The 19,369-nt window shown below is 41.5% G+C and overlaps 1 protein-coding gene across 1 annotated transcript in view; it reads left to right on the top strand.

The window, feature by feature from the left end:
* The first annotated feature begins 2,555 nt into the window (after positions 1-2,555).
* LOC130200460 (anoctamin-4-like) overlaps positions 2,556-19,369 on the top strand; it is a 54,046-nt gene continuing 37,232 nt past the window's right edge. The window contains exons 1-9 of the mRNA XM_056424780.1: positions 2,556-2,781; positions 6,043-6,117; positions 11,478-11,702; positions 15,896-16,096; positions 17,139-17,281; positions 17,385-17,534; positions 18,330-18,430; positions 19,028-19,072; positions 19,143-19,274. Of these exons, the coding sequence (XP_056280755.1) occupies positions 2,556-2,781; positions 6,043-6,117; positions 11,478-11,702; positions 15,896-16,096; positions 17,139-17,281; positions 17,385-17,534; positions 18,330-18,430; positions 19,028-19,072; positions 19,143-19,274 (1,298 nt within the window). The remainder of the gene's footprint in view (positions 2,782-6,042; positions 6,118-11,477; positions 11,703-15,895; positions 16,097-17,138; positions 17,282-17,384; positions 17,535-18,329; positions 18,431-19,027; positions 19,073-19,142; positions 19,275-19,369) is intronic.

A 19,369-nucleotide genomic window follows, 5' to 3' on the forward strand; every position in this document is an offset into this window, starting at 1 on the left:
TATGAATGTGTGACTCGAATGGATGTTGTATTCAGCTGATCATATGCATTTTTTTCATTGCAACGATGGAGAGATACTGAACCTAATTAAACAATCTTCAGTGTATCAACAGATTTCTCAACAAGAGGACAAGGATTCTAAGAGTACAATGTACAGAGAAACCTGGGGTTTTTCTTATTTTTCTCTATTACTGATTAGTAATAGGCTGCTCTGGCATTACAGAGGGCCTTCTTATATGTTTTAACCCAGTTAGGACCCAGACTTCCCTCTCACTCGCAACATTTTCCAGCTCATTCTAACAATTAGTCAGCTTTTCTTTAAAGACTAAATTACCAAAAGTGTTACTTTTCAGATGTGTTAGCCATTCTACCGTATGACCTATTGGAGGTACTGAACTCTGCAAGCTTCATGCATTTAGTGCATTCGCCGAACCCTTCATAATTGGAAAAATAAAATTCACCAACGGCACAACGTCAAACGGGCAGAGCGTCTCGACGCTAATTGGCTTTCGTAACTCAGTGTCGGGCACATTTTTCACTTCGCTCAATTAATTCCATTCCCATCTGCGCATTGACTTTGCAACGCTTTGGTTGTGAACGCAGCATAACAGAGAGAAGAAAAATGACGTGTTGCCAAAATGTCGGCAGCCAATTTTTTGATGACCGACAAAAATGGCCCGACATTGCTAGTGTGATGTAGCTCAGGAGTAGCTATAATGTAGCTTGTGAGTATTTATGATGTAGCTTGTAAGTAACTAGAATATAGAATATACACTTTTATTAAACCCCAAGGGGAAATTAGTTCTCTGCATTTAACCCATCCTTAGTTATTAAGGAGCAGTGGGCTGCGGTGAAGCGCCCGGGAAGCAACTGGGGGTTCAGTGCCTTGCTCAAGGACACTTCGACTTTCAACTAATGGGGAGAGCGGGGATCGAACCCACAACCTTGCGGTTGCAGGACGGCCCTCTTACCCCACTGAGCTAAAGCCCCTATGATCTAGTGAAAGCGTGTACTAAAATTGGATGCCTAGTAGAGCCTTCAGAAGAATTCAGCCAACAACTTCTCTCATTCTGGTAGATTTATTCTCTGATCACAAGCAAGTACAAGTGCCCGCTGCGTTTGCAAACACAGGGAGTAAAACCTAACAGGTTGATCAAAACTCTAGCTCCCAAGCAAAGAATGGCATCTCCATATACATGTATATACACATATATATTATCTACTTGTTCTGCCGACTGCAGAACAAGTAGATAATATCTGGTTAATTTAAGCTGGGTAATAGGATAGAGAGAGAAAAGGAGATAGGTGCTCAGTGTATCCTAAAACATCCCTGAGCAGCCCATAAGCCTAGAAGCATATCTAGGCACTGGACTAGGCCAAACCCGATTCAGCCCTAACTATAAGCACTATTAAAGAGGAAAGTCTTTAGTCTACTCTTAAATGAGGTGACTGTGTCTGCCTCCCGAACTAAAAGTGGAAGCTGATTTCATAAAAGAGGAGTTTGATAACTGAAGGCTCTGGCTCCCATTCTACTTTTTAGGACTCTAGGAATCACAAGTAGCCCTACATTTAGTGAGCGCAGCTCTCTAGTGGGGCAATATGGTACTACAAGCTTCTTAAGATATGATGGTGTTTGCGTCACCAATCAAGTGAGGAGAAGAATTTAAAATGCGATTCTTAATTTGATAGGGAGCCAGTGCAGAGCAGCTAATACGGGAGTAATGGGATCTCTTTTCTTATGTCCTGTCTTATATATATAATTATTATTTTTTAAATATTAATATACCGTATATTAATATATATGTATATCAAATAATAATAACACATACTTTTTAATATACACATATATATATATAAATATGTATGCGTAACATACATTATTGTATATACATATATTAATATATATGTATATACAATAATAATAACATATAACATACTTTTTAATATGTACATTTATATTTATATATATATACATACATATACTAATATATTTGTAGATATATTTGTAGATACATTTTTGTGTCTTCAATTGTATACAAACATTCAACTTTGTTACAGTAAGGTGTGGAAATGTGATTGGTTACTTCCACGTATGGCTATTTCTATATGTGCAATATATGTATCTCTTTGATTTATAGCGACTATAAAACGACATTGATGTGTTTTTAATAAATTGGTTTTGCAGTTATAATCCTTTCGGGGCTAAAGTCTCAGTGGTACTTAATAGAGACCTTATTGTATAAGGTATTTGTCTGAGTACCAATTATTTTCCCACGGGAACTTGACATCGCGACCAACCAGGGTGAAGCGGCCACACCTGCAGTCGTGCGTAAAGAAGTACAGACTGCACCACCAACCGCGACACGAGCCCAGGGAGGCTGACATGGTGGAGCGGAGCATTAGCTGTAGCGGGCAGCAGTCTTTGCATAAACAGTGCTTGGATGCAAGTGCAGTGGGTGGAGTTTAAGGATGCTTTCGGTGGGTGCGTGTGAAGTTGTTGCCTTCACACGCAGAAGCCATGCGTAATAATACGTGTGACCGCCGCGGGTGAGAAGGATGCTGGAGCACGAGGCCGGAGCTGACATGAGACTGGTCCGCCAGATCAGCGCGGGTATGAAGATCCAGGCCGCGGGAGAGAACGTGGGCTGCAGCAAAGTCGGGGGAAATCAGGAGAATCAGGTCATATGTGTGCAATGTCAAGAGGAGGTGGTGCGGGTTTGTCCGGGAAGCCCGCACAGTCCTCACCGCGCCATCGCGACGCGTCTCTCCTCCGTATCCGCAGGTAAAGGCTTCCTATGCAGCGTGACGTGACGAGAAAAACACCAAACTTGCTCTTCATACGTGCTTGTGTGTTTGATGTTGCATTCCCTGTTTATTCTATGTCACTGTTGAGCGTGGGCGGACACGAGGGTGTGGCGCTTCAATATGATCCAAATGACTGCTTGGGATTACTCAATTCTCACATCAAGACTCATATAAAGAATAAATCGACCACCTTCCTCAATGAGTTTCAATTTAAACCAAATATATGTGATTCTCATGGCAAATTATTTGAAATTGGTTCATTATGCACACTAAGCACCCAAAGCGAAATTGTTTAATTTAGTAATATATAATCTTAATTTACCAGGCGATAGAGCCCCTTTCACAATGGTGTTAGTTTTCATGGGGGGATTGATTTACCTTACATTTTACTCAAAAGTTGTTCAGTCTGTGTTATTATCTCTGCCAAGAGATGAGAGTTGTGTGTACGTGTGTGGTTGTGCATTTCTGTTTCTGTCCATGGCTATTTTCGCATACTGCTGAAACCAAACTAACTGCATTATATTTTGGGCACTCATTTTTGTCTCAAAGACTCTTTGTGGTTGTACTGACACACACTTTGTCAGAATACCGTGTATTGCCTGTTTCATACTGCCATGACTGCTGACTCATCACTCACTACTCTTTACCAGCCCATCAGCCCCCATCTATGAGGGGCTGCAAGTGAGACACGGTGTTGTTTTGGACTATATGTGCATTGGTTAACTCAATACACACACGGCTGAGTGCATCGCCGCCACTCATACTTTGCTCTGCGGCAAGAGATGCAGTTATTCCGTGCCTTTTTATTGGGTAGCTGGTGCCTTCACAGAACTGGTCCAGACATATATACACAGAAGAATAAATAAGAGTGCATCTGTTGTTTTGTGATGTACGGGTGCACTCGCTGTCTAGAGATGGTTATTCATTTGTATGTTGTCTTCATTTATTGAAACTGATTTTGATCCCGGTCTGGGCGGTCCTTCTGTGTGGAGTTTGCATGTTCTCCCACACTCACAAAAACGATTCAAGCCCTTCTTCGAGGTGACACATTTAAATATTGTTTGATACATTTAAATAAATCAATTAAAAAAATAGATATTTATATTTAATGGGTGTAACACAAAATGTATGAATACTTTCATTTATTAGAGTTATTTAGGTTAGATGGTGTGCATATCAACTCAAAATAAACGTGTTTCATTGAGGACTACCCTTTGCGCATGCGCCAGCTGAAAATCAGTTGTTTACATGAGGCGAAGACACTTACATGGCTGTACGGTGGTGTAGTGGCTAGCACTGTCGCTTCAAAGCCAGAGGTCCGTGGGTTCAATTCCCAGTCGGGGCGTTCCTTCTGTGTGGAGTTTCCATATTTTGTTAGTTAGTTAGTTTATATTTTGAGTTAGACAAACACAAATTAATTTAATTTAATGAATATCGTGATTTTATTTGAGATGTATTTGATACAAATGAGTTGGACTAACTTAATTACATTTTATTGCACTGATGTGCTAAATTTGAGTTGGAGTTGCATATAATTATTGGATGGAAAACCTGCCAACAATTTAATTGAGTTCATCCAATGAGTCATTTCTTTGAGTGCAATGGCATCGTGGGCTCCCTCCGGTTTCTCCGGCTTCCTCCCACACTCCAAAGACAAGTATCTTAGGTTAATTGGTTGATTGCTTCTGTCTATCCGGGGAGAGGGATCCTCCTCTGTTGCTCTCCTGAAGGTTTTTTCCCTGTGAGAGGGTTTTTTCTATTTTTTGGGATTTGTAAAAATTAAATTGAATTGAATTGGACTCTATATTGCCCGTAGATGTGAATGTGAGCATGAATGGTTGTCTGTCTCTATATAAGCCTTGTGATGGAGTGGCGACCTGTACGGGGTCAACCCTGTTCACCCAATGGGATCACCCTCCAGCTTCCTTTAAAATAGTTATTAAATAAATAAATATTCAATGAAATAAAAGTGTAAGTTCATGAACAGAATTTTATATATTCTCTAGTAAATCAGACAGTGATGCACTCAAAGAAATGACTCATTGGATGAACTCAATTAAATTGTTGTTCCATCCAATAATTATATGCAACTCCAACTCAAATTTAGCACATCAGTGCAATACAATGTAATTAAGTTAGTCCAACTCATTTGTATCAAATACATCTAAAATAAAATAACGGTATTCATTAAATTAAATTAATTTGTGTTTGTCCAACTCGAAATATAAACTAACTAAGAAAATATGCAAACTCCACACAGAAGGAAAGCCCCGACTGGAAATTGAACCCACAGACCTCTGGCTTTGAGGCGACAGTGCTAGCCACTACACCACCGTAGAGCCCTGAAAGTGTCTTCACCTTGTAAACAACTGATTTTCAGCTGGCGCATGTGCAAAGGGTAGTCCTCAATGAAACACATTTATTTTGAGTTGATATGCACACCATCTAACCTAAATAAATCTAATAAATGAAAGAATTCATACATTTTGTGTTCCACCCATTAAATATAAATATCTATTTTTGTAATTGATTTATTTAAATGTATCAAACAATATTTAAATGTGTCACCTCGAAGAAGGGCTTGAATCATTTTTGTGAGTGTAACCTAAATAAATCTAATAAATGAAAGTATTCATACATTTTGTGTTACACCCATTCAAAATAAATATCTTCATTTTGTAATTGATTTATTTAAATGTATCAAACAATATTTAAATGTGTCACCTCTAAGAAGGGCTTGAATCGTTTTTTTGAGTGTGGCACATCGCTGTGTATGACATCTTTTTTCAATCAAAAATGCTTTGCGCTGGTTAAGGGGTCCTTGGCTGGGAATATATTTCATGGTACATGACTGAAAAAAGTTTGAGAACCACTGGACTAAGGCCCAAACTCGTGGATTCCCTTGCCTCTGCCAAGGTCAATGGTTTCCCCCCTGTGTGGCTCGATGTGAAGCAGGGCACTAACGCTGCAGGATTACGGGTTTCATTCCAGTAACGCTGCAGGGTCATGGCTTTTCTCGAGCCCCCAGGAACAACGCCAGGCTCAGTGGACATATTTGAAAGTGTCAGGGTTTTATTTTTACAAAAGCAATATCTGCAAAAGTCATTCAAACTGTGGCAGTTCCCTGTGCAAAAATAAATAGATATTGATGCCTTTGTTGAACAATAAGTCCCTTTGGATAGACGAGTCTACCTGATGCCGCACTGTACATTATGTGTGATCTCTCCCCCTGTCGTAGACCGTGAGCCCAGCAGTAGCAGCTACAATGCCTCTTCTGGAACCTTCTACAGCTGTGTCAGTCAGATCACCATTGGTAAGTGCATTATTTACAAAGATAAAAAAGAAGAAAACGAATATATAACAATATACTCTTGCTGCCTTCCTGAAGACTACATGCTTCTCAACAAACTAGTAGAAACCATTTGATCGTGGTCAAGGGTGTGACAGTTGAGCCTTTGGGTTCAGCTGAGGCGTGAGCTGCTGCTGCATGAAGGATGTGCCGAAAAACAACAACAACAAAACAACTAAAGAAGTGCTGAGGGAGAGCTATGGACCGTTGAGACTGTTGTTTTTTTATAAAAAGTGAGAGATCTATAGTCTTGCCCCGCACACTGTCATGAAAATACCAGTCAGCACCATTGGAGGTTCTTAAAAGTTCCAATTGATTATAATCTCTCATTAATTCCACGCTGCTTCTTTGTTGTAGGAATGCATTGCGGGTGTGCGGCTGACAGACAGAGCGATATAACCTTCACCACGCAAAACTTCCACAACATTGACGGCATAATTTCCTCAGGGCTGAGAGCTCGATTGAGGTTGTGTGTTTGGGTTGTGCTGACTCGGCTTTCTGCTTTTTATTCTGTGAATTTCAAAAGGTTACCTGGGGCCCAGGTGTCATATGAAACAGAGGTTTATTGATATTTGTCTTTTTTATTATGATCAGCTAAAACATTTGCTTCATGCCGTTGAAAAAAAAAAGGATTTCCATGACGCTGAGGACTGGCTTAACAGCCTCAACTGCCTGTCTGTCATTAATTTGGGCGGCGACGGTGTCTCACGACTGCTGCTCTCACGATTCATCCCTCCCCTCTCCGGGACTGCAACCGACTTTGTTTGCAGCAAGCAATATTTAATTTCTCGTGTGTTTAACTCAAATCCAGAGCATTAATACCGGATATCGATACAGCTAGGATCTGAAAGCAATTCAAATTGTTTATATTTTATATAGATTAATTACTGGAATTTAATTCCTGCTAAAAGTTTTGATGAATGTGTTGCAGCATTATTAATGTGAACACCAAGATGATGATGTACACTTTATTATTTTGTTAATAAATAACAATTTAGTACATTTATATCCATGTTTTGATTTGCTCCATTTTTGTTTGACAAAGTTAGAAAAGCAACATGGAAGTAAAGCCTGATGCTGCCAGTCCCTTCAACACAGGGAGGCATTCAGCTTTTTGTTTGACTGCTGGGATCTGAGCTCATACCCAAAGCCCAAATATCAAGTCTGAACATTGCATCGCAACATTATTACACAACTTACTTCTTTATGTGGTCAGATCAGTCTTAATAATTGCAAATGCACACAATGAGAATCACAATGGCAAACGCAAAGATTCACAAATGCGCACAGAACAATTCACAAATATGCTGATCGACAAACAAACAAATCCTAATGTATTTAAGTGTGCATTGGAATGTATTTGTAAATCGTTCTGCGTGCATTTGTGAGTCTAATTTATTTGTAAATCTTTCTGTGTGCATTTGAGAATTGAATATATTTGAGAATTGTTCTGTGCGCATTTGTGAATCTTTGTGTTTGCATTTGCAATTATTGAGACTGATCTGACCCCATACTTAAAGTCATCAGAAAATATGAAAACTGAGTTTAATACGTCCACAAATGTTTTGGTGTTCATTTATTTGTATTTTCTTTTTCATTCAAGTGGTCTCTTGACCCTCTTACTTCCTGTCTACATATTTTTCCTTATTAATGAGCATCTGTCACCGGGGCTTTAGAAAATGTCATTATTCGACATTCAATCACAGTAGCGAACTCTGGCAGTGCAGGGACAACAAATTACGATCTTTAAACAGAACGAATAGATATGCAAAAAAATTACAAATTGATATAGAATTTGAACGCCAACTTTATTGAACTCTTTGGTACAGCTTCATCTACTACTGCAGAACATCTATTCCTTTTATCCTCTGGGTATTTCATGCAACTGCATCTTTTGCATCATCTGACACATTCAAGTGTCACAAACACACTCAGACACATGGAAACATGAAACCCTGCATCGCCTGCATTCACAAAAAGGATTTCCACTGCAAGTCTCTGCATGCTGAAACTTGTTCTTGCACATATGTGGCCCAGATACCTGCACCTGCATTTGTTGCCTTACCTCCGAGTGTGTCAGGAAGTGGAAGTGCTACGTATATCTAGGCCTCGCTCCCCTCCGAGAGCTACGCGGGCACTTTATTTTCTGATGACTGTGACATAGATATTGCTTAGAATACACTATGTCCGAAAAGGCACACTGAGTTTTGGAGGTCGTTCGGATGCATGCCAGGTGTAGATTACCACCTCCGCCCCTCCTGCCATTTCAGGTGACTTTCATGGGATGTTAAGGGACTGTTGGCTCGATGCAGTTCATTATGGCTTTTGAAAAAATGGTTTTACACCATGCCAGGACCAAGTTTATCTTAAACACATATATTTTTTGTTGCTAAATCACAAGGTCGACCGTTTCCAAAAATCTATAATCGACAACCTTGCTAGTGTTCACTAAGAAGCAATTTACTATCATAATGTCATTACTTTATTAACTGTGAGAGCATCACTTTTTCTGATTCAGTGAATTCATCACCAGGCTTTCTTGTATTTAAAGGCCCTGAAAACCTATTTTGTCAATCAGCCTCCTACGACTACTTACTACTACTACTTGCCAACTCCTCCTCTCTACCTCCATCTGCCTGATGGATCACGGAGGTCTGGATCGTGATCCATGCCTACTACCAACTATTCATACACTCTGTCATATTCATTGAATGTGTTGTAACTCTTATCTGTCCTTCTGTACACATAACATATATTGCACCTGTCCATCTTGGAGAGGGATCCTCCTCTGTTGCTCTCCTGAAGGTTTCTTCCCTTTTTTCCCCGTGAAGGGTAGTTTGGGAGTTTTTCCTGATGTGAGGTTTTGTGACATGGATGTCTATATGTACAGATTGTAAAGCACTCTGAGGTAAATTTGTAATTTGTGAGAATGGGCTATACAAAATAAACTGAAAACTGAATTACTATGTGTCATGAACTCTCACAATAACACAATAATGTTCTACATACACAGTAAATTCCCCAGCGTTAACAATTCATTGTTAAAGTATATTGACTTCTTTAGAGTTATTACAACAATAGCAAGAGTAAATAGCCACCAGTGTTGGTGTAAATATTCAGAGTTGAACATGTTTGTGTAAAATATACAGTGTTAAAGTGAATTTACGTTGAATTAAATGTTCACATACAGGCAAATATCCATTTTAGAATTTCCGAGCAGCAGTCAGATTTGTCTTGCCAAAAGTTGTCTTGTGAGACAAATTACCCTGAGGGACAATAAAGACCTTCTCTGCATTCTAGTGGTCGCATGTGCCGAATTGATCACAAACATAGTTTTTTGGGGACACCCAGACTAATGCGGTCGTCTCTGCAAAATAGCTGCTATGAGATATACAGCTTAGATTTACCTCAGAATCTATTCTCCGGCTAAATGTGCTGCGTGAGGAGCCAGCTGGGAGGCGGAGAGACTGCCAGGCCGTCCCCTACTCTGCTATTGATCAGGGTGTGGTGTTTGTTCATTGCTGATGTTCCTTCAAAATCTGCTGGGCTTTGGTTTCACAGGAAACCAGGAGGTGGGGGTGAGTGAGTTCCCTCATGCCACCTGCCCCCGATGTGTTACATAATGGTAGTGTGGTCCTGTATGTTTAGATAATGAATGTCCACACGAGGATCATGGAAGCCAAATAACCCACGCAACTTTATTTAAAATTTTAACACAAGATCCTGAAAGTTTCAAAAGTTACGAAGTGAAGTATGTCCGACTGAATTACAGTTAAATGTGTACACAATAATGCACAAGACATTTAGATATATTCAATTTGAGGCATTAGTTACTATACAAAGTTGTGTTGGAATACTGTGTAGGTATAATAATGGTAGGTTGTTCAACTGTTCATAATTTGGGAAATTGCCTCGTGCAGATATCCCAAAATGTAAATCAAACTTTTACACTGATCGGTCGCTTTAGTTTCTATCTTTATCTCATTAACCTGTTTTAACTGCAGAATCAGTTCGACAGCCTGGGTGTGTACTTAAAATGCAGGTTGGAGACCCTCCATTTTGTTCTTCCCCCCCAAAAAGATCATATTCATACAGGGAGTGCAGTTAGTGACAGTGTGGGCTCCATGGCAGCTATGACAGTTTGACGAAGTAGCAGCAGGGGACGGCGCTAAGAAGGGTCAATTGCAAGACAAAATAAGTGCAACGGTTCTCATGATACCTCGCATATGTTTCATGTTCCTACAAATGTCCAGCAGCACAAGCAATCAGAGCACCCTGGAATAAAAACACTGTATAAGATAAGATATATACTTTATTAATCCCCAAGGGGAAATTAGTTCTCTGCATTTAACCCATCCTTAGTTATTAAGGAGCAGTGGGCTGCAATGATGCGCCCGGGAAGCAACTGGGGGTTCAGTGCGTTGCTCAGGGACACTTCGACTTGCAACTAATGGGGAGAGCCGGGATCGAACCGACAACCTTGGGGTTGCAGGACGACCCCCTTATCCCACTGAGCTACAGCCGCCCCAGTTAATAGCAAACACCATGATGAGAAAAACTGAAAGAAGAACATATTTTGAGGTGAATTTGACGCTGATGTGTTTGGAAGAAGAAAAACTCAATATGCAGACTTGATTGGCCGGAGACAAGGAGCTCAGCAAACTTGCCTACCCAGAGCTGAGCACAGTTGGGTCTCGGGGCTCGGAGGCCTCGTGAAACTGAGAGAGAAGCCAACTGAGGACAAAATCGAAGGCCGGAGGCGAGTTAGGCTGTTTCAGCAGTCCAACCAATAATCATTTGTTGTCCTTTAAGCCATTGCCATGTTCTTTCCCGATTTTATGTAATCCAAGTCTGTAACCCAAAAAATATTTTGGTTCAGAATATGCTTCAATTGTGTCAGTCTTTGTCATGGGAAATATGATAGTTATCAATAGTTTGTAGAAGTTGTAACTAAAGAGACAGGACCGTTACTTAGTTGCTGAGCATGTCCTGCTATCTGTAAACATGTTTGCTTGAAGTTGCAACACTCAGACTTGACTGTGGCTGTTCTAATGATGGTAAGATCTTCCATCACTAGAGGGCAACATTGCTAAGGAGATTAATGGTTTACTTTGGACTGAGTGTCTGTCAAGGGACCAGAGTCTCTATAGTAGGTGCAACAAAACAAAATTGTGTGTGAATTACAGAGAAGTGCTTGTGAAATGCATGTTAGTTTTATAGTTGGAGGTTTGAGTAAGTACATGTGGTGCATGATAGATATTTTAAAAGAGTTTAATAGAGGTTCCTGATTATTTATCTTTCTTCTAAATGTTGTCCCTCGGCAGGGTTTGACCTTGGGGGTCAAGTGGCCATTGGCTTCTCCCACTGGAAGAGTCCCTTCCCAGCGAGCGGACAGAATCTCCCCAGTCCGGACTGCGTTCACTCCGAGGTTTCCGCCGTGCCACCTACCAGCGAGCATCTGGAGCCGGTGTCCTGCCCGGCGTCACTGTCAATCACCCCACTGCCCACCTGCAGCGCCAGTCAGGAGACACTCTGTGACAGCAGCACAAGTACGTAGAGCCCTCAGTTTACAGATATGAGACAATTTATGTTATACATGGGTGTGTAAAGAGTCTGAGGGTTGGACTATTATACATATATATATATATATATATACACACACTGTATATTGCAGTGAACATAGTTGATACAAAGGGAAAGAAAATACACAAATAATTAAAATAATGTAATTAAATTAAAATAATTTATGAGGAGAAAAAACCCCTGAGATAAACAATTTTAAAACATCAGTGGTTTATAAGAGCACCAATGCGAGTAGAAATAATGGGCGAAGATGCTGCATAGCAAATGAAACCACCAAACTAAGCAACCAAATCAGGTGACCATGTGGCAGTGAGGCGGTGAAGCAAACTTACCAGCTTATCAGCACCAGGTGAACCAGCTCGCCTAACTACCTGCTCAGCCAGTGACCAATACATCAGCTTTGGATTCTTATAGTCAAAGACTTGAAATATTCTGAACCTTTCCTTTAATACAGACTGTGTGTGTGTGTGTGTGCGCGCGAGTGTGTGTGTGTGTGTGTGTGTGTGTTTGTGCGTGCATGTGCTTGCGTGAGTGTTATGGGCCACAGCAACACTGACACAGACCCTTTTTCCTTATTGGTCGCTGACAGAGCAGCTTAACCTCTGATTGGCTGCCAGGGAAGACTGATGAACAACCGGACCTCCTCTCTCTCTCTTTCTCTCTCTCTCTCTCTCTCTCTCTCACCATCTCTCTCTCTCCATCTCTCTCTCCATCTCTCTCTCTCTCACAGTAAACATCTTGCTCATGCTTGTCTTATTTTTCTTACCTGAGAATAACTTTTGGTCGTAGCATCTACACTGTGACAGATCCGTCTGAGTGGGGGTGCCTGTGTGTATGTGAGTGAATGAGTGTGTGTGTGTGTGTGTGTGTGTGTGTGTACAGGGATGTTGGCTCGACGGATGCAGCGATGAGGAGTGAGGAGTAGAAAGGGGGAATGCTGGTTTCCCCCTCCGGCGGGACGTCGTGTTTGTGTCATTTTGCCAGTCGGGCTGGGGGGGGGGGGGGGGGGCTGACCGCTGTGTGTGTGCATGGTGTGTGTCTGCGTGCTTGTGGGTGTGGATGAAATCATCTGGCTGCTCTCGCGTCTGCTGCGGCTTTGGTGGGAAGACCCCCCCAACTTGTGAGTGTCCTCACAAGTGACTGACACTTGATCCCCTTGTGTTGTTTTTTATTTGTAAATAGTGTGTACTTGTTGCCCTTGCACATTCCTGCTGAGCATTGCCACTTTCATTTCACTGCACACCCTGTGTGTGTATGTGACAAATAAAACATCTTGAATCTTGAATCTTGAATCTTGAACACACCGCACACCCCGACTCCCTCCCACTCCTTCCTTTCCACCTGCAATCTTGTAATCTCTTCTTAGTGTGAGCTGTGATCTCCAGGCTGAATTTGTCTTACGCAAGGAGCCACAATGTGTTGGAAAAAAATTAATTGTCTCACAAACTAATAGGGCAAATATAACAATTAATGGGGCTTTATTTATGATGAGAAAATCAATTAGTTGTTCATAAAACCCACTGATGTGGTAATGGGCGCTTGGGTTTATGAATGAAAATACTGATAACGATATACTGTACATAAAAGTAGATATTTAAAATTTGAGAGGGGGAGAGTAATTTTTCATTTTGCAAATAATGCTAAAGGAAATCGTCCAATGTGTTAGAAAATAGTCTAAACGTTTGAAGATGAAGCCTATTGTTTGCTATTCGTTAGCCACATAGTACCATTCTTACACATCTTGTCAGTTGTGTATATTTCCTGGATTGAAGCCATCCTTTTTATTTTATTTTAATGTTGTAAGAAGGAGAGTAAATGGGGAAACAAACCATGTCATATGTATCAAATAGCTACTGAAACACCTTAATAAGTTGCACTTACTGTTACTGAGTTCTGAAGAGAACAGTTCTGTGTGCTGCCAAAGACTCAGCAATACGCAACCTCAATTGTGACTCAGGTTACAGGAGAACAAAAGGGCTGTTAAAGTTTGATGAATACATTGTTTGACTTGCCAATGTCTCGGCACGATGTAGGCTAATATGTGGCGTGTCAGTCCTTTGAGAGACAATATTTATAGTAAGCAAGTCTCTAGCGAGGCTGGCGTCTCACGATGAATTCGACCACTGCAGCTACCGCTAAAGCAGTGAATTGCCTCCCACCACTGGGAGTGAAGGAGCAGGACTCTGAGCGCTGATATCTCCCCTGGTGCGTGTTAATATTCGCCTCATCCATCGGTTACGATGTTCCAAAGCATCAGCGGCTGATTAAAGAGCCGGGACGCTTCCCCAACCTCTAGCTCCGGCACCGGTGCTATGCGGCTCAGCAGATTTTTTTAGCTGAGTCACCTTCCATGTCACAAACGAATGTCCAGCGCACATACATTCAAGACAGCCATCCACCTCCACTGAAGTCTTCCAACTCTCAAGTGAACTGAGAGTAAGAGATAGAGACATATTAGGATGGATGATTTAATCTGTTTTACAAAGCTTTGAATAATTCCTCCCAAAATGACACAGTCTACTTGACAAGTAGAACCAATCAGTGGCGTCCCTAGGCTAAAAAACCCGGGGCTAAAGCCCCGAATGTTTTTTCATTAGCCCCGAATGTTTTCAACCAACAAAAAAAAAAGATTTGGTACACAAGTGGTTAACACCTCCAGGTCGCACGTGACGTCATTCACCCAAAACAGCGGAGTCAGACTGGCAGCAGGCGCACGTAACAGCAAGCTGCTGTCTGAGAGTGTTTCTATGTCTACACATTTCGCTGCTTCACTCTTCTGGGCTAAGCCCAGCGCCGCCGCTCCCATAACGCGCATCGCTCTGCCGTGATACGCGCCGACACATCTGCGCACACAGGTGAGCACACTCTCACTCTCCCCCCCCCAACGCTCGCACTGGCTAAGCCCCGGATATATCCAAATCCTAGAGACGCGCCTGGAACCAATTAGCTAGTGTGTTTCTGTGGAGAAACAAAGTCCAACTTTTCTAATTTGGCCTGTAGCAGCAATAACCCAGGGAAAAAAGTTGTCTGGACATGTTTTTGCATTTACTGCTAATATGGATTTTGACCCAAGCTGTAGCTTTATCAGTTACACTGACATTTTACAAGGAACAATCATTAATGAGTGAAGCAAGGACAAACAGATATTCACTTATTGTCTAAGCTTCTCGTATCCATATTTTTTAGAAGAAAAGGCTGTCTGGACATGTTTTATATGACAGTGTCGTCCATCAGTATAATGATGATAAGTACTAATGTATGGAAACAACTGTTTCCAACCTTTATAAGGTTAAAACATATTATAGTTCTGTTTCCATTTAATTGTCATGCTAATTTCTTAAAACAACCTTTTAAAATGTTGAATCCATTTTGTTTCAATCGACTAGTTTTGAGCAAATAAAGTAGCTTAGTCTCATCTGAATTTGGCACTATAGGCTATGCTTTATGCAGGGATGTAATTTATGTTGGGAATGAACGGCCTTCCCCGGGAAAGAAGTCCGTCAACTAAATTAAGCCAAATCGATGGTTCCATTTACAATACAAATTATTGGTATAAAAAGTATAGCAAATAAAACTACAATTTTGAATAACCCTTTGAATTGCGATAAAGTATGTTTCATGAAACAGGGTCTTCAATACAACCTATCTCTCAGCGCATCGTAGTCTGTGGTCTGTTCGATGGTTCACGAGAAAAGCCATGGATCTCTGACAAATCTCAAATGATTCAATTTGCTCTGCTCGCCCAGTACATTCAAGGTAATTCACTTGTCATAGTTGCATAATATATTCTGTGCACTTTACCTGATATAATTGATTAATACATCCTGTGATATATCTGTGATCTAGTTGACTTCTAGATTAAATGTTACTTCTTTGATACAATGCCAGACATTTAATTTGACTTCTTTGCAAGAGCTACTATCAGCGCTATTTAGACTTAGTGTTGTCACAAATCCCCCCTTCCTATTTATAGTGAGTATACTCGATTCCTGTAAGACACTCTGATTACAGTTAACTTTGCTTGCTGCTGCAATTTCTGAAATCGTTATTCACTCATGGAGAGTCTACTGTTAGGCAATATCTGTTTACTAAACATTACCGGAGCCAAACATTGTGTTTTATTGTGCCAATGAAAAAAACGTGTTCTCTGTTCCTGTAGGTGTGAGTTTTTCTCTACATGGGTCTGAGCCTCATCAGAGGAGCCCCCACCACCACAGAGTCCCGCCACAGCCCTCCGCCTCAGGCTACCAGGCAGCCGACAGACTTCTGGCTTTCCTCTCCTGCGGGGAGGCAGAAACCATGGAGGAGTCCTCGTCCAAAGCAGAGGACTCCAGCACTCAAGACAATGTGCCTCCCCTCGGTGAGACGCTAGGGCTTCAACCTTCTGGACTCTTCGTCTACCGTGATTGGTTCAAATGTAAACGTGGCGTGTACGTGAGGGAAATCCTGTCATGTTGTGGAACTGGGCAGCTTCTGGGTTTTGATCAGCCGTGATGTATTGGATGGGCAGACTAATGCTGCATTTTACACCAACAGCGCTGCAATTTTATAATGGGAGTAGATCCCATGTAAAATCAATGTACAGACGCGAATGGTTACGATTGACGAGAACTTTCTTTTCACGGAAAAATCCAAAACACAAACACACCGTTAAACCCAAACCATAATCTTTTTCTGAAGTCTAAGACCAAGTCTGTTGTTGGTGAAACCTAAGCAAGTAAATCTAAAAACAAAGTAAACATAAAAATGTTCGAATGTAACGAACAGAAGGACAAAATGGGTTTGAAAAAAAAAGAGAGACATCGTGACTTTCAGCTCATTTATTGGTGTTACGGCCTGAATTTTCACTATTTCATTAATCTAGCCAGTTGACCAGAGTGCACCGCTAAGCAGCCGAAAATATTTTCTTCAAATGTCGGTTGGCACCAAAATAGAGGTAACATGAGGGTGAATATCTAACTGGTGGCCAGAAACATGAATCCAAATAGTTTCCAATGTTGTTCCGTGTCTGTTCAGGACGTCAATATTCAGTCAGCAGTCAGACAACCCTACAATTCAATTCAGTTTATTTTATATAGCCTGATATCACAAACTACAAATTTGCCTCAGCGGGCTTTAAAATCTGTACACATACGACATCCCTGTCCCAGCACCTCACATCGGATCAGGAAAAACTCCAAAGCAATAGTAAAAACACTTTCACGTTTGTCATGTGTACAGAGTTACATAAACACATTCAATGAATATGACAGAATGTATGAATAGTTTGTAGTAGGCATGGTCCACGATCCAGACCTCCACAATCCATGAAACAGATCGAGGTAGAGAGGAGGGGTGCATCAGCAGGGCCATGGCAGGAGGCAGGAGCATTATTACTTACACTCTGCTAATCTTCTCTCCAGCTGTGAAGGATGTGCTGCTTGAAAGAAAAAGGCCAGAGGGCGTCAGCAACCCGTCCAGAGACGACGACTCCACCTTGCTGAACCGAGGAACCAACAGCAGCATCCTCGATGACAACACCAAATCGGATGCTGGCATCCCAGAGGTCAGTTGGGAAACTAGATCTCTGCACTCCGTGAGGCCATTGCTCCTTTCCATCCATGATAAACGCTGGACGAGAAGTCATGTGATTGTTGTTTGTCTGTTAGGGGAGGAGCAAGACCAGAGGCCTGTGCTTCAGCGATGGAAATAGTCGCATTGACTACATCCTGGTTTACAGGAAGTCCAGCTCGCAGTCAGAGAAGAGGGAGATATTTGAGCGGAACATCTGTGCGGATGGCTTACAGATGGAAAAAGAGGTAAAGAAAGAACATTTACACTCACTACTTCTTTCATCACACACACATACACACAGGCTTGTGACAGCATAATGTCAGTCCCCCACTGTCACAGATGTATTCAGCTGAAAACAGCTGCCTGCTTTGGCTGCAGGCAACTTTGAGGAGATTGAACCAAAACAGTGAAGTTGCTGAGCTGAAAGCCACTAAAGCGAGGCTCCAAAAAGTTGGATCAACATTCATCCTGACAAGCAGGACCTTTCACATCACGCATAATCATTTCATCCTTTGTTCATATGAAAATATTGATTGAAGCCACTTTAAAATATAGAATTGTATCTGTCCACAAGCCCAAGTTACAGTGGCATGTACTGCATCAAAGCAGATTTATATTTGAAAAGCTTTTCCCAATCGATGATTAAGCAAAGTTTATTTAGCTGTTGGGGATTAAATGTGTTGCTCAAAGCCACATCAGCGGGGCAGAAGATATAATGAGGAGGCTCCACCTGAAGCGTGACCTTTCTAATCACATCAGGCTTCCATCTCTCATAGAGGGCAGTATGAGCGGTTGGAACATGTGGATGCTTATGATGATCTATGTGCGTGTATCAACTCCTGCAGTATCTGCCAATGCAGTCGCATCAAGTTCATCCTTATCTTGAGCATGCAGGGGGGAAACAACGGCCCTCGTCTCCCCCAACAGCCAGCTTGTGCAATGCGTGGAATTGTTTTTGTTCTCGTTTGTACTCTTATTGATATGTTGTGGTCTTCTCTGTTTCAGCTATCTCATCTTCTTGATTTTGGTTTCCTCCACAGGCCTCCTTGACAAACAGCGACGTGATTTTTCTGAAGCTCCATGCGCCGTGGGACGTCCTCTGTCGCTACGCAGAGCTCATGAACATCCGCATGCCCTTTAGGTGAGACAACAGTCAACAAACAACAAACATTCATAGCATTGTCTTATCATGGAAGAAAATACCAACTTATAAAAGGTACCATGCCGAGTTTTGTTGTGAAATAAACATAAATTCTGTTAACATTCACAACGGCAAAATACATTTCCTTCCACAAAGACGATTTCCAACGCAGACATTTCATTAAATGTTTTGAATCATGAATTGCGTAGTCTCTTTTTTATTGCCTTTATTTATCTTTTTTTATTGCATTTATTTATCGCTGCGCATTTTTTGCGTGTGACCGCCACCAGCTGTCAATCAGCGGACCAGCATGAAACTAGCGGCGGAAATACAAACAAAACGAGAGGTCCATTCATAAAAGAACACTGCTCCATACACCTCTAGTGGTCGAAGAACTCCAGTGGATACCTTTTTAATGTTTGATACTGTTGAGTAATATTTGTGTGTCTATTATTGGCAGCAATAGTAATAGTGGTAAAAAACATAGTAATGGTAAAGGTAGTATTGGTAGTAGTAGTAGTAGTATGTTATGTTATCCTCATTACTGAACTGCACTGTGTTCTAAGTTAATCATTCCCAACGTGCTGCATATTCCAGGAGGAAAATCTGTTACACGCAACGACGGCACAAGTTTGTGAGCAGGTGAGTGTTCAGTCAGGAGAGGCAGCTCGGGACTCCACCTGGGCAGCATTAACACAGACTTCGCTTGCAGGATGGAGAAGCGCATCAACAACTTCCGCGGCTGGCTGCCCCGCAAGCTAATGAAGTTTGACAACGACGCTCTACCCGACCTGGAGGAGAACGAGAGCTTTACAGCCCCCTTCAGTCGATCAAGGATACACCAGTGAGTTTTTTTTAACGGAACTGCCCTTTAGAAACTGGTCCCAGAGAAATGACTTGAACTTTATCTAACAGTGGTGCCGTGTACGTTTTTTTCTA

Source organism: Pseudoliparis swirei, chromosome 10 (genome assembly GCF_029220125.1).
Source record: "Pseudoliparis swirei isolate HS2019 ecotype Mariana Trench chromosome 10, NWPU_hadal_v1, whole genome shotgun sequence".
Lineage (NCBI taxonomy): Eukaryota > Metazoa > Chordata > Actinopteri > Perciformes > Liparidae > Pseudoliparis > Pseudoliparis swirei.